Genomic DNA, 17,092 nt, shown 5'->3' on the forward strand with positions numbered 1-17,092 from the left:
TTCAAGGCCTATAAAAATCAAAAATATCACACTAAAAGACACAATTTGATGCTTAATTTTAACACCAGGATTTAAAAAAATGTATATCCAAGCACCAAGTTTTTAACTGACATTACTGAAGAAAAAAAAATATTGCTTTATATTTGACCGAGAAAATTAATTTCATAGCACAAAGGTGTATCTCTGAATTGTGCTGATTTGTACATGTATCGATCGACTTTTAGCGCGACTAAGCATTTCTAAAGAATTGGTTGTCCAGGCGGCAGACTGTACAATCCCGGCCAAAATGTGGGAACACTTTAACATGGTACTTCAATTATGCCCGATCAATGTTGGCAGTTGTTTTTTGGTCATGCACCCCAAGAGACACCCAACATTGATTGGTGGGGCAGGGCGAGGGTTGTAGTAAACGGTTCAGACTTTACACCAAAGAAAGCGACATTTTAGTAGAGAGCTTGTGATTTTCAAACGTACGTATCATATGCCCGTGCATCTATTCAAAATCACTCCCATGTGACGGGATTTTGAATAGATCACGGGGGTATAATACGCACGTTTGGAAATCGCAAGCTCTCTCTAGTATATCAAGTATAATGGAAATAAGGTTCAAAATGGTCCTACTTTTACACAAGTGTTCCAACTACTTTTGACCGGGATTGTAGTTTCTTTATCATGTTTATACCTTTTCAATCCCGCATTAATACCATTATCTAAACAAAAACATGCAAGAGATGTAATTAGACACGATAATTTAATGAAAGTCCGAAAAATGGGCAACTTAGTATTTTCCCTCGATACTGATGGCGGCTGTAGGCCTGTCGGGTCCGTAATCAGTACCTCGGAAAATAGCATGCTACGTTATACCCTATGTAGGGTCTGCATACTCTGCAAGACTATCGAGAGAACATATACTAAGTTGCACATTTTTTAATTAAAGAATGTAGTATCAAATATAACTTCTATTATTAGAGAGGTTGCCATTTCCAAACGTGCGTATCATACGTCCGTGTATACATATATTCAAAATCACTCTCCTGTAACGGGATTTTGAACAGATATACGGGCGTAAGATACCTACGTTTAGAAATCGCAATCTCTCTATTATTGTTTGAGCCGTTCGGATTTCACAACAAAGAAAGCGCCGTTTTAGTAGAGAGCTTGCGATTTCCAAACGTACGTATCATACGCCCGTGCATCTATTCTAAATCACTCTCATCACAGACCTTCTAGGGTCTGTGCTCTCATGTGACGAGATTTTGAACATTATACGGGCGTATGATATGTACGTTTGGAAATCGCAACCTCTCTTTTCTGATTGGAGCCATCACAACAGTTTCTTAACCCACATGCATGGTCATTGGTCACGATGGACTTCCTGAATGACCTTGAAAAGCAGAGTCCCAAACTGAACGCCTTGGAACATACACAGGATTGGGTACATCTAAATTCAATTTCACTTCCGTAACAGGTTGCACTATTCTTTCTACATTCGAAGCGCGAGATACAAGAAATGCTTGGGCGCCGCGTTTTACAAGTCCTAAGTTTGCGTTAATATCTACTGTTGTTGGTTTCGTACGTTCCGCCTGGTGCTGACTGCTTTCATGGGAAGGTTTTGTTAGATCAAGAGATTCAGATGAATGACATTGTAGAACGGCTGTATTATCCAAATTTGAATCATCTCGCTTGATATGCGTCCGACTGTCTTTATCCCCATCAATGTCAGATGAATGTGCCTGCGATATATCTATTTGATTACCTACACTCAAAAAGATATTTCTGTCTATTGATTCACTTTCCTCCTTCATTTGCGTGGACAAAGATTGCATTTGCGAAGCTTGACTATCTAAGCTTGATTTTTCAATGTCCGATACAATTGGAGGCTTTTCGAACATGACGTATTTCTTTGTATCATTCTCATTATTCATGTTATTAGATGACTTTGTTTCCGATGCAAGCATTTCTGTTTTGATCATCTGAATCGCTTCCGGAGCTTTCCCTGCTTCTCTGTCATTGACTGATGACTGTGTTTTCGGCACTAACATTTCACCTTGCGATTTCGACAAATTGATCGCTGTGTTAGGATTCGAACCCTTGACATTAATCATATTCATGGTGTCTTTCCCATCCGAGAGTAAATTTGTTTTTGTATCTGACACGGCCGTTACCAAATTTGAATTTATTTCAGGAGCTTTGTTGCAAACATCTATTTCTTGCATTGACTTTGCTTCCGAAGTTTCTACGTCGCTTGTTGATTTCCCGTCATGCATTTCTTCCTGAATGCATTTTGTACCTCTTTGAGCTATGTCACAAATGGTCTCTGACTTTGCCTCTGAAGATTGCTCTTCTTTATCTGATATAGACGTACTATGTTTTGCTTCCGAAAGATCTGAGTCTAACACTACTTGAGAGGATTGAGAAGAGTCGTCAACCTTTTGTTCTCCAGTTACAATTTCTTTACCAAAACTTTCAGGACAATCAAATTCTCTGAATGTTATTGTCAGATCGCCACTAGTCACATCAGTAACGACGACTTGGTTGACATTACCCGCAAGTTTTAATACTGATCGGTCAACGTCCGAGATAGGTAATGTTGCACATACACTTTTAGCAGTTTCCGGGAAACGTCGTGGCTCCTTTATTTTGTGTTTTGATGTTTGTTTGCTTGGTGAAGTAATAATGGCACTATTTTGTGATTTAGTTGGAGAAGACTCTGATGTTGTAGATTTATTTTCCAACTTGTTATTATTTTCATCGTTAGTCGAGAATGTACTAGTAGATTTCGTCGAATCATGCTTCAATGATTCCATTTTTTCTTTCCTTTTGATTAATTTAGGCACATTTTTAGTATCTTTGATGCTCTGTGTAGATGAATCATGCTTCAATGATTCCATTTTCTCTTTCCTTCTGGTAACTTTAGGCACATTTTTAGTATCTTTGATGTTCTGTGCAGATGGCGACTTCAGTTTGCTTTTCAATGCACCAGATGGCAACGAGATTGACCGTTTTAGCGGTACTCTTTCGTTCGGACGAGGCTCGGACTCCTCGTCAACCGACGACGTTTCTGTGAAGGCACTCGGATCGTCGTCGTCAGCATCGTCGTCGTCGGCTTTATCATTGTCGGATTCGTCACCTCGATTCGGTTCCCAATCGTTAAGGTCACGCTTATCTTCGTCAATGTCACTACCAGAATCCATTTCTTCGTATGAGATCCGTTTGGTTCGACATCTGCGTTGCGTTCTCCTTCCATCACTGACGATTTTCTTGTCCTGTTTATCTGTCTCTGTAGAAGAATTACCTCTGTCGCCATGAGATCCTTCGGGAATGTAATCCAGATCAGCTTCTGTATTATCAGAAAATTCCTTTTCACTTTCAGTTTGCAGAGTATCATCCATATAAGACCCCTTGTCATCTACATGTGATCCTACAGGTACGGACAAAGACCTGTCAATTCCGACTCGGAGAGGACTGCTGGAGGAAGGTTGTCCAGTGTTAGATGTTTGCCAGGTTCCACTCTTTGGGTCTTTGACAAGGCGAAACCGAGCTGGGAAAGCATCTGTTGACTGCTGTTGTTTTCTTTGTCGCTTTTTAACCGTAGTAACCGTTGAAACCATACTCAGTTCCTGGATGTAAAGGGAATAAGAACAAATATTAATATGAGATTAAGAAACTCTATCGGTACCGTAAAAACTCGATAGTTAGCATATGTGCATACTATCGACCGCTTTTGAAAACATGAAATTGTACCAAAGTCCGGCGCTTTACCAACTGAGCTAATGGGGTTGAGACACACATTTGCTTGTTCGTATATACTATGTGTATCGATGAATTGCTCAAAACCCTTTACATAAGGGGCTCCTTTTGCATGTTTTAAAAGAGCTCGATAGTAAGCACATATGCTAACTATCGAGTTTTTACGGTATAACTTTGTGTTTTTCTTTCGTCTTTTCTATATTATGTTTTCTAAGTTTGGTTGAATATTAAATGAATATTTGGAAAGGCCTCAAGATTTTTCGTATGTGTATATTTAAACTCAATGTATGACGCGGATGAAGACTAATTATCCAGGCCCGCGGTGGGTGCGACCCCTCTATAATTAACAAAAAGATCCCATTTTTAGGGTATAATGTTTAAAATGTACCCGAGGTCCAAATTAGAAATTACAACGGGACAATTTTTTCATGTTTTAAAAACTTTCAAAAAAACTGTTCAAAGTAGATCAAAAAGTCAATTTTTGCATGTTATATGTTGACAGTTAAGTGAATTTCTTTCAAAAAAGTCATTTTCGAAATACCGCACTCCCCCAAAACAATAACCTGGCTACGGACCTGACCTTGACAATGCATTCAGTCACCAAAAATATCTCTCTATTGACCCCGGAATGAACCAAAAAAATCATTACAATAATATTTGAAAACACCAAAATCTGACCGAACAAACATAGCTGAAAAAACAATGCAAATAGCATGTCATCTACCCTTGATTGGGCTATATCACAAATTGGATATCGCAGCCCTTTCCAGATATACAGCCTGTCTACAGCCTGTCTGTGAAAAGCGCCCTCTTTGGCAATTAGAAAGTACCGTTGTGACATGATGCTTACATCAACGTCAAGGGCGCAGTCTTAGCTCTCAAATGCCGTTTGTTCTGTTCAATTTGCTTGTTTCAATTTCGAGATATGTTTATTTAACGACGAAAGGGTAAAATCACAATTGTGCCACTTTTACTAGGGAAGAGAGCTGTACATGTAAATCAATGATAGCTGATGTTGATGCGTCTAATGCCCTCCCCTTTCGGAGCTCGTGCATTAGACGCATCAACATCAGCGCGCGTGCATTATTTTGTCTAATTTATCTCCTAACAAGTAAAAGTGACTAAGAGCTAAGAGAACAGTATTTACCATGATAAAATCATTGATATGCATATGTATTTAATTTTACAGCAGAATGTGAAATAATTATTTATCTTTTAATCTGTTTTAAGTGGAAAAAGATAATCATTATTCCTGCATCATGATAAAACAGTAAAAACAGTAAAAAAAAATTGTATTGTGTAATTGATGCATTCTTTTGATTTCACTAAGGAACTCTTGATAAACTTGCTGCTATCACTGATTTACATGTAAAGCCCTCTTCCCTAGTAAAAGTGGCACAATTGTCATGTTCCCCTTTTGTCGTTAACTAAACATATCTCGAGATTAAAACAAACAAATTGAATAGAACAAACGGCATTTGAGAGCTAAGACTACGCCCTTGATGTTGATGTAAGCATCATGTCACAACGGTATTTTTTAATAGCCAAAGAGGGCGCTTTTCACTTGCACAATTTTTTTGAGACAGGCTGCATGTATGCCTATCTTTCCTACTTCATTCATGTAATTTAAGAATCTTTAAACAATTTAAAACTACCTGCGCTCCCTTCTAACATCAGTAAAAAAGCTTTAAACTTGGCCCTGTTGATTATCAGTATCTGAAAGAGTTAAATTTAATTCAGCTAAGCGTCTTTTGTGTAAAAATTCACGATTGTGTAATAAAGTTCCCGAACTTTATTCAATAACAATTAGTGGGTTTTAGCGGTTCATAAATCGGACAAGTTTAGAACTGTCAAGCTTTCGTCAGGAGTAGCTCTGACTTCTTCAGGACAAAGTACCTAAGAATGAGACATGTAGACCACCCCTTGCCTACTGATGGCTCTGAAAAGAGCTGTTCACTGAAGACTGCCCCTTGTCAACAGGGAACAAGCAGACCTCACCTATCTGCTGATTTTAAAGGTTCGGTGGCTCTGAAAAGAGCCGTTCACTGAAGACTGCCCCTTGTCTACAGAAAACAAGCAGACCTCGCCTATCTGCACTCAGAGAAATATTTACAAAACATTATGTAAGTATAGAACCTCATAATAATTAAGTAAAATTTACCTCAGAACTATGTAATATTTACCGAATTATGTAAAATTTTAATTAATTTGGGTAAAATTAATTAAAATTTTACATAATTTTGGTAATTATTACATAGTTCTGAGGTAAATTTTACTTAATTATTATGAGGTTCTATACTTACATAATGTTTTGTAAATATTTCTCTGAGTGTGCTAAATTTAAAGGTTTGGTGGCTCTGAAAAGAGCCGTTCACTGAAGACTGTCCCTTGTCTACAGAAAACAAGCAGACCTCGCCTTTCTGCTCAATTTAAAGGTTTTGGTGGCTCTGAAAAGAGTCGTTCACTGAAGACTGCCCCTTGTCAACAGAGAACATGTAGACTGCATATACTGTAATAAGAAGTCAGAGTTACTCCTGACGAAAGCTTGACAGTTCTAAACTTGTCCGACGGCGAACCCGCTAAAAACCCACTAATTGTTATGAATTCCCGTCGTAAAAGCCTATCCCACAATTTATTCAATAACACATTTCAATATCAGGTTATATATATTACGCGGCGATCATAATGTCTCTTATTTTCAATATTACAAAATGTTTTCTCTAAATTAATACGTATGCACTTTGAGTATGCAATTAATATAATGCAATGTTTCTCATTTGATTTTTTTTGCGAAATCTCCCAGAGCCCCTTTAATACAACGGTTCGTCTCGTGACAGAGAAGTTATTTTACCCTTCCCAGAATCCTTTGCATCATGATATCATGATGTATCACCGCATTCCATCAAATGGCACTCCCACACAGTGTCATCGCCCCGATATCTTCATGGCAGAAATCGCCATGGTAGGTTGAATCCACCGCCACGCATGTCCATTTTGTATCGACCTGTTTAATAGTTTTGAGTCGCATAATGGGCCGAAGGACATCTGACTAAGGCTACTGACAATAGCCCCGATTAGCTCGGTGACTGACCTCGCTGTGTGTCAGTCGAGCATGGTACACCATAGGTCATATGCTTTTAGATTACCTCCACGATTGGCCTATATACACTGCGCTATATAATTCGGCACATATAAATCAGAATTATTGTCAGTTTTTGACTCAAGACGCAAGCTAATCTCTCAGTACGCAAGCTAACGACTATCATATCTGTTCAAAATATATATTCAAGTGCAAGGAACTACATCTGGTTTCTTTATACGAAATCATTTACGGGAGATATTCATCATTTTCTACCCCGGTATCCAAAGATTTTCTTCTCATATCAAACTCGTGCATAGCAAATTCACGTGTATCGATCCCGGGTATTTATTTTAGTATCTCTGCTGACAAAGTAATTATTAGCTAGGCGATGTCGGTGTGTCCCGTTACTTTGTACAGGTTTCCTTTGTTTTCATTTTGAAAATAGATTGGTTAAACATGGGTCAATAGTCAAGAAATACACAAGACCTGGATGTGCGTTCAGTGAGGTACATTAATTTTGTCACTACCGACCCATGTTGCACCAGATAACAAATCATCACATAAAACTGAAATGGGAGAAATGCATTATGGGAAGTGTAAGATATCTTCTCTAGTCTCGTGATTTCTCGTCATTAATAGAAAATCTATATTGTTCAGATTACGCGCTGGAGTATAACAATTCTCATATTCTACTTTTCTTATGCGCTTCCGTATATTAAAGTAATATTTCATTGTATTTTTGAAGATCTCAAGATCAAATCAATGGTTTTATTCACCATATAAAGCTTTATTGTGGACAATATTTGTATTTTTATTATGATTTTATATTTTTCAATTTACTCGCTTTTTGTAAATAAAGTCAAGGTCACGTAGGCAACCAAGTCAAAAATATTAGTTTCATATCATATTCACGATAAAATTGTATTTATACGCAGCGGCGTAGCAAGCGGGTGGACAGGGTGGACGAAGTCCAGGGGTCCCGCATAAAGCGAAAATGAAAGGGCTGATAACGGAGATGTTATAAGGGCCCGCACTGCTAGTGCTCCATGTCCATGGCCCCCGAGGCTCTAGCTACGCCCATACGGCTACAACTAATCAACCTCCAGCATGGTAAAATATTGACGTTTTGTACGGTATTTCCATGCAAATTCATATTTAATTTTATACCAAAAATAGGTCCAGATTATGTCACTATAAAAAGTGTATTTTTAGTGATATTTCTTTATTTTTGTTTGTATAACAATACACATTTACGGGGGAGTCTACGGTACAATGCCTGCAACCCAGCTGTCATGCAGATATTTTATGTTTTACCATTAAATTCTATGATATTACTCTTAAACATGTTAAAATTGAATTCTTAAATACGGGGAATCCCCATGACACAGTGATGGCATGCAGCTGAGCTGAGAGGTAAACATTTGCAGTGTGTTGGAACAATGGAATAATAGCACCAACCCGATTCCATTCCATAGCCATAACTTTTTAAAACAGGGCCTATAACTACCATTATAATCCAAATCAAAAACATATAGGCCTATCATATAACCCCGAACAACCCTAATCCCAAATCACGAACCTATAGCCAGGACCGGATTTACCTTTTTGGAGGCCCTGGGCCAGGCCAAAATTTGGAGGCCCAAAACGTACCGCGAGGAAGGCATGTGCACTCAAGTGGCCAAGTTTTTAGATTTTACTAGGATAATTGCGCGCGAAGCGCGAGAAAAAATTTCAATTGTAGACTATATTAGCCCGAATTGAAGCTGATTTTTGCCATATAACAGGCCAGTGGGCGCGAAGCGCCCACAATTTTGCAATTTTTGTAGGCTATTTTGGCCCAAAACATGGTATTTTTCGGCTAAAATGAAGGATGCTCACTGCACAGGGCAATTTTTGGGGCCCCAAAAATTTGGAGGCCCTGGGCCCGGGCCCATCTGGCCCTATGGTAAATCCGGCCCTGCCTATAGCCATAAACCCTGAACAATCCTAATCCTATATAAGTCCTTAATTAACACGGGGGTACTCAAGTTTGGTTTTGGTACAGACGTGACGCAGAGATTTTGAAAGTGGACCCATCCATATACCAATTTCTCAAGAGTGTTTACAACTTTTCCCAACATTTTTAGTAAATTTCGATAAGTTTGGCTATAATAGTTAGTCAAAATTGAGCTATTTTGAGGGGAATATTAAATTGGGAACATTTTGGAAACATAAATCATCCACATACCAAATCTGGCCAGGAAATGGGGTCATCATAGGCCTACCAGATGCTCGAAAATGCGACCCGTGTTCATGGTGTTTGCGGCATATCCCATATTTCATTTGAGTATTTTGTCCGAGCACAGTGGGCCCTACCAGAAATCCGTTCTGCTGTAATCATGAAGGTAAAATATTATTTTCGATATACGAGACTCAAATTATAAGACTGCTAGGGTTATTACTACTTAGGCTAATTGGGGTGTTTTAACTTAAAAGTGTTTGGTTTCATTATACAACTATATGATTACTAGTTGAGGACATGGTGGTTCAGTGGTTACGGCCTTGGACTCATAATCTGAGCGCTTGCTCGACGTGCGTGGGTTCGAGTCCCCGTCCCACCACTGTGTTGCGCCCTTGGGCAAGGTGCTTTGCCTCGCTTGCCTCAACTCACCCAGGTGCAATGGGAAGCTGTTAAGGGTAGTCACAGTCGTTGTACTAATGAACCTTGCGCCATTTTGTAGGCAGCAAACGTGGTTCCGACATATTCTAATGACGGTGGAATAAATGTAAAGCGCTTTGAGGCTGTTTACGGCATAAAGCGTTCTACAATATCTATAAATATCTACATTTATTTTTTATTTACTACTATACTATGATACCGAATATTACGAGTAACACCTGGATGTTAAGCAAAGTATAGAATACACCACTTAACATGATGCTAAGGACATTTATTTTGGTATGCATCTTTTCATCATCTTCATTAGCCTTGTCACGTTTCCATAACGACAGAGCTACACTTACATTCACATCAATGAGTGCAGAGTTCGGTTTATTAAAAGATGCAAATTTTAAAGGGTACTTAAATTTAATATCCTCCTAAATTGCAACACTAGTAGTGCGCAAGAAGATTATAAAATGGACATGGCGTGTCTTTGCCTGAATCAGAGAAACGTGTTTGATTTTAATGAAGCTACTCGTTTTAACATTGATTTTGAAGTATATTTGAAAGGCTCTTTTCAGAGCCACGAAATTGTCACCGGAAAGAAATGGAACCAAAATAGCTAACTCACTATAGAAAATACCTGTGCATTAATGTGGACGAACGTACAATGTTTGTGTAACTTGGGTGGGAAAATAGTTATGTTATGTTATGTGATATATGAAAATATATTATCGATTTTACGTCACCAAACATTCGTTAGAAGTTAAACATTACTGGAAATAGAATGGGAATAGATCAAATAACGAAGACATGTTACATCGAATATTTTGCATCCACTAAAAAGTCTGTAGCGGCCCATAGATCTAAAATGTCAGAAAGAAGCATTTTGTGGTTTTTTTTTTATATTCAAAAATCCTTTTCTCTTGGGGAATCTTTTTTCAAAGAGTGAATGTACTGCTCTTTAAAGAGGTTGTCCGTGTGAGGTCACTTTTGGTAATCTTGTGGGTACACCATATAGGCCTAGGCATTATAGTAGTAAAAGAAAATTACACGAAGAAGCTATTACACAGATTCGCACCGATGACAATAGGCGAATGCAACTCGGGAATGCTACCGTATCGCGATATATCGATAACCACAAAATGACGATAGGCTGACCATCGATCATGCTTACCGAATCTATACTCAGTCTTCGTTTAGCAGGTCTTCCACGTTTTTTTCCTTCTTTATTCAGCTGTTTCTTCTGTTGTCTGCAAGAAAGAAACAAAACATAAAAATAATTATTACTACTAGCGCAATTCATATTATTATGTTAATGGCCGTAGGAATGCTATTCTATTTGAAACCCATACTCCCCCTATGGAAGGTATGACCTTAATCTCCCACACAGGGGGTGTAGTGTAGATTTCAAATGGAGTCACCTATTCAGGTAACCTCATTTGGAATTCACACTCATTGGCCATATGAGTCATAACTTGAATTTCTCATAGGAGAAATTGTGGTACACACCGACATCGCCTGGCTAATAATTACTTGGTATACCAGAGATACTAAAATCAATACCCGGGATCGATACACGTAAATGTGCTATGCACGAGTTTGATTTCGTCTAAAGAAAGCAGATGTGGTTCCTTGCACTTAAATATATGTGTTGAACAGATATGATAGTCGTTAGCTTGCGTCTTGAGAAAGAAGCTTGCGTCTTGAACTCAAAAACTGACAATAATTCTGATTTTATATGTGCCGAATTATATAGCGCAGTGTATAGGCCAATCGTGGGTAGTCTAAAAGCATATGATCAATGGCGTACCATGCTCGACTCACACACAGCGAGGTCAGTCACCGGGCAATTGTCAGTAGCCTTAGTCAGATGTCCTTCGGCCCATTATGCGTCTCAAAACTATTAAACAGGTCGGAACAAAATGGCCATGCGTGGCGGTGGATTCAACCTACCATGGCGATTTCTGCCATGAAGATATCGGGGCGATGACACTGTGTGGATCAGATCATGTCCACAGAGGGTGTATGGATTTCAACTGGAATATCTCAATATGCATCATAGCATGCTATAAACCGTATCAATTATAATTTATGCTCGTTTTCACTTAAAATGGTATATGCATGATAAATAATATTTTACCATGTCACCATGTTTATTATTCCGTTTACCAAATGAAAGTACATTAATGTATTTTCAGTAGAAAGTAATTGAAACCATGTGTTTATAATTTTCCCAGAGTTCAATTCACACATTATCTATACAGACCAGGTGTTTCTGAATCATACGAATATTGAATGGGGATATAAAGAAACATTATATCGAGAGCTTAGAGCCAGAAGTAGCTATGTCCACAATTACATGTTACTCATTTCGGCAACAAATGGATGGTTAATTCTGCGCTCTATAATATAATGCAAGTGACTTTGGGGTATGCACATGTGCAGTAACAGTGTCCCCCCATCTTGGTTTACATACTGCATTAGTTTTTATGTTGCAATTTTAAAAACATTAAATGTCGGGTTTTATAAAGGTCATGAATATGTAAAAACCGTTATGAAATTTTTAAATGTCATCACTTAAAATAATATTATGTTACCAATATTTTGCACAAAGTTTTCAGAAAATGTTTTTGAATGTTATGAAAACGTTTAAGATACCTGTCATACTCTTAAATTAAGTCTTAATCACAGTGAGTCTTAATATAACCCGACATTTAAACGTAAGTTTTCTAGCAACCTTTTCTAACCTTTACTTACCTAACGAATGTCGAAAACATTGTGTGTTTGGTGTGGTAGGCCTATTGCTGTCGGACTGTTTAGCACATGTTTTCAAGCTTATAAAGCAGGTAAGTGCATTTTAATATAAATCCAAAATTATAATTTTTCCCTTACTAGATCATTTGCAAATTTCTGTAATCACACTTTAATTTGCTTATCATAAAACGATAAAATGGTAATTTGGATGAATTTGCGCCAAATTAACACGTTCAGCATTAAATATGTTAATTTTATCAGATTATTGCGGGTAATTTACCATCTGCAATACTAACGCTGCACATTCACTAGGATCCACAACATGCGCATCTATCAGGACACAGTTCTTTAACCCCAATACATTTGTACATTCATTGATAGACCTTTGAAACTTTGTGTACAAAAACTCTCTTCAATTTGAGGTCAAATTTTGCACTATGGATGTTTGATTGAGGTTATTGGACTATGCCATTGGGATGAGGCTATTATGGTCCATAGTGATTGGAATCGTATCATTAGGCATCGTGATGAGGCAAGATATGGCCCGAATAGCGGATAATATGTAATTCCTTAGTTTTATCTGGTTAAAAATATCGTTTCTTGGTTGAATTTGGTACTGTTGGGGTCAAGTAAAAATTATTATGAAACATTATGTAGGCAGATCGAGGGTCCGGGATGCAGCCTTGCAGGGCTCGCATTTAGAATCGCATTTCCAGGAAAATTGGGATGAGCAGTGGCGTGGAGGAGCACAGGTCCTGGTTTCCAGGATCTGTGGGAGGAGTCAAGGAGGGAATTGCCACCCCACCCCGCTCCGAAAATGTGGAAGGAAAAGATAAAAGTGTCATTAAAATGACTAAAAATAAAAATGAGACAAAAACATTGACACATGGAGACGAAAATTTGTCTCCCCCTCCCATCACTAAAATCCTGGCTATGCCACTGCATGGGGCGAACGCAGTGAAATGGAAATTCTTTCATGAGTACCCTCTTTCAAAAATTTGGATCCCCCTGGAACTTTACATTGCTGTCGCTGCTTCAGATGTTGTCATTGTCGTTACTGTTTATGTTTTGCTTCTTCATGTTTCAATGTTTTTGCTGTTGATGTTGATGTTACTGATTATGATGATGATGATGATGATGATAATGTTGGCAGTGATAATGAATATGATGACTATGACGAGATTGATGGGGGTGGGGATGATGACGATGGTTTGAAGCGTATGACAATGATGACGATGACGACGTCGATGATGATGTTGACGACGTCGATGATGATGACATCGATGATGATGATGACGACGTCGACGATGATGAAGACGACGTCGATGATGATGATGACGACGTCGATGATGATGATGACGACGTCGATGATGATGATGACGACGTCGATGATGATGTTGACGACGTCGATGATGATGTTGACGACGTCAATGATGATGTTGACGACGTCGATTATGATGATGACGACGTCGATTATGATGATGACGACGTCGATGATGATGATGATGATGATGACGTCGATGATGATGATGACGACGTCGATGATGACGACGTCGATGGTGATGATGACGACGTCGATGATGATGATGATGACGTCGATGATGATGACGACGTTGATGATGAAATGATGTTAACGACGACAACTGATCATTGCTGAATGCTGATAGATCATTTTTTCGTACCTGAGCATGAACACATCAAGTAACTCACGGTCGAGGATATTTTCTTCTGGTTCCCATGTGTTAAATCTGAAATAAATAAAAATAACAAAAATATTATACTTCTACATGCATGGATGTCATGAAAAGAGAAGGGGGGATATAGAAATAACCGAATTTAATTAATAAATTATTTAAATATTCAACTAACAAATCAATCAATCAATCAATTAATTAATTAATATTAATTAATTCATTAATTCATTCATTCATTCATTCATTCATTCATTCATTCAGTTAGTCAGTCAGTCAGTCAGCCAGCCAGTCAGTCATTTGAATTAAAATAAATAATTAAAATCAGTTATTAATTAATTAATTTTAATTTAATTAATCAAAATTATTTAGTTCTTTCTTTCGTTCTTTCATTCGACTTTTCATTCACAATATCAAATTTCTTAATTTATTACTATGATTGATCGTTTGATTGATGGGTCTCTCGATTCAACAATTCAACCAATTTCAAAATCACATGCATTTTTCATGATATTCCTTTATTCATCAGGTATATTAAATTATTTACTGGTCCGGATATAAATGTTTGATCATGCATAATGCACGTGAGAGCTGTGTATCGAAGAAATACATGGAGTAATTTCCAACATGTACATGTATGTATGTATGCATTTATTTATATATCGATATATCTATATTTATTTATATTCATCTTCTTATTTATCCATTCATTTGTTTATTTATATTTATTTATTCCGTCAGTCCTTTTATTATTTCGTCATATTGAAGAATTACACTCAATGAAAAAGGGATGTGAGGCCACATTCTTTCAACCCCACTCCTCCTCTTTTTCAACCCAGTATCCCATACTTTTTAGTATTTTAAAAGAATCAAAACCAAATTAAAATAAATTTTCAACACAAATGACTCTATTATAATTATTATTATTATTACTATTTATTAGAGACAGCGTTATTTAGACCCGAATCATATTATTCGACGTCGAATCTTGGATGCAAAATAACAAGTATTTATAACAGGTAATTTTTCAAATCATAAGGTAGTACAAGTACATGTACTATTATATCAGTTCGGGGGCACTCGTAATAACCGGACGTCTCTGATTTCAAAGACGAGTCAGTGATTTCACATACGGGGGTCTGTGATATGTTGACAGTTCGGCACTCGATGCAGCACATCGGAACGAAGCTGAGTGTATTACAATAAGCTTTCCTATGTTTAGCAAATATCTACCTGTTCAAAAATTATATCTATTTGTGCAAATTCTGACAAATGGTCCCAGAACACAGTTAGATTGCAATGGCTAAAATCAAATGTTTTGAGGTAAAAAAAAATCCCAATTTTACTATCCAATTCATAAATTGGATAGTAAAATTAGCAGGCACTCAACATGCTCAACTTGGGCTAGCTACAACCCTGATAAGGCATATACACAAAATTATTCCCACTGCACTGGCACGTTCATCAAAATTACTTATATCGTTTGCGACTGGGTTTTGAAACTAGGGAGTATGTGATTTATGAGACGTCTCTGAAATATGATACTGTAAGGTGACATGACGCTTCAAGAGTATTTGATATCAGAGACGTCTTTGAATTAGCAGTGCCCCCGAACTGATATACACCCCTTGATAAATATGTGACTAGTTTTGCATTTTTCTCAAAAACTAATAACACAATGGTAACAAAAGTTATGTATATTATAGGGGCAAAGAATTCAGTTACTACCCTGGAATTTCAGTGACTCAAGACAAGCGGTACGTTATTTATGATAAGAAAATAGGTAGCCTACCGCTAGAATGTACCTCATTTTCGCCAGCCCATCGGGCTGGTACCTATTTCTGGGATGGTGTTTGTATGCTCAAGAGATTATTTTTTATTGGTATTGGAATGACTTTTGTTTAAAACTTTTTGTGGTTGAATTTTTTTAAAAATATTTTAATTCGATTTGTAAGGAAAAGTAAGCATGTTTTGCCGTTTCAACGAACGAAAACGAGTGAGTATTACCAAAGTTATCTTTGAACTAATTATGACTTTAAAAGTTCTAGGTATAGGCCTAAATGTAACAATAATAGTTAATATATAGCATCATATGGTCAGCAGAAGAAAATCTGACATCACCTATGATGTCATATCAGTGTCCTTGACCGGGGTCCTTACACCTTGACCACTGAACAGCGTGATATCATGTTGATAACAGATCTATAGAATCAAAATCTTCATCATATCCCCGGATCATATCACAGATTCTCAACAATCTGTGATCATATGGACCATATTGATGTGAAAGTAGTTATCTATCATATCCTGTGTCGTTTTATGGATAAAAATGACTCAAAATGTTATTGATGAAATGGTTGCTATCATAAACATCAGTTTTGTCTAAAAAACGGTAAAAATCCGATGCAAAATAAAGTTTTTAGGGCCTAGCTATAATATGGGCATAATTTATGCATGTAGGCCTATAGTATTGAACAATGTACCCCATTTGACATGCACTTATAGATAAATAAATTGTCTTACTTTATTAATTTAATAACTTCTTTATTATAAATAAAATGACACATAACTATTTGATTCATAAAATTACATTCAACAAAATGATTGAAGAGAAAACACACAAGGCACTAGGCAGACTGTTATAGAATGGAGTATGTAAGATGCCATGTCCATAGCTTCGCAGGAGTTTCCGACTAGCAATCAACATGATCAGCACATTCAGAAAAACACAGTTTAAGAGTGAAGATTGTAGTGAGTAACCAGTCCTTTATAAATGTGCTGGCCACTATCTATTATAATATAGTAGGCTTAAACTATACATTGCGAATTAATTAAGTTATTTTAAAATAAAATGTACATGTAAGTTAACTCAAACCGGCAGTGTATATATCGAAAGCAGTGAAATCGGACATTCCTAAGCGAAAATATTGAGTTTGTAAGTTCTGGTATTACAAAATTGGAAATTGAGATATCGTGGGTAAAAAGCTGAAAAGACAAAAAACAACAACAACAACAACAAAAAACAAACAGACCAGAACAATTTGGAGTAATGAATTAAAAGAGTTGACATGAGATTAGGAATTAATGTTTTCTGCTGTTTCATTGTGCATATTCTCATCGTTGATGGTTTGTTGGACTGTCATGTAGATGTAAGCGTGATCCTAAAAATGC

The 17,092-nt window shown here is 37.2% G+C and overlaps 1 protein-coding gene across 1 annotated transcript in view; it reads right to left on the reverse strand.

Moving 5' to 3' along the window:
• Positions 1–734: 734 nt before the first annotated feature.
• Positions 735–17,092, reverse strand: part of LOC140151134 (uncharacterized) — a 29,765-nt gene continuing 13,407 nt past the window's right edge. The window contains exons 3-5 of the mRNA XM_072173356.1: positions 13,913–13,978; positions 10,651–10,726; positions 735–3,620 (exon numbers count right to left, since the gene is read on the reverse strand). Of these exons, the coding sequence (XP_072029457.1) occupies positions 1,362–3,620; positions 10,651–10,726; positions 13,913–13,978 (2,401 nt within the window). The 3' untranslated portion in view covers positions 735–1,361. The remainder of the gene's footprint in view (positions 3,621–10,650; positions 10,727–13,912; positions 13,979–17,092) is intronic.

This window comes from Amphiura filiformis, chromosome 4, assembly GCF_039555335.1.
Source record: "Amphiura filiformis chromosome 4, Afil_fr2py, whole genome shotgun sequence".
In the NCBI taxonomy this organism is placed as follows: domain Eukaryota; kingdom Metazoa; phylum Echinodermata; class Ophiuroidea; order Amphilepidida; family Amphiuridae; genus Amphiura; species Amphiura filiformis.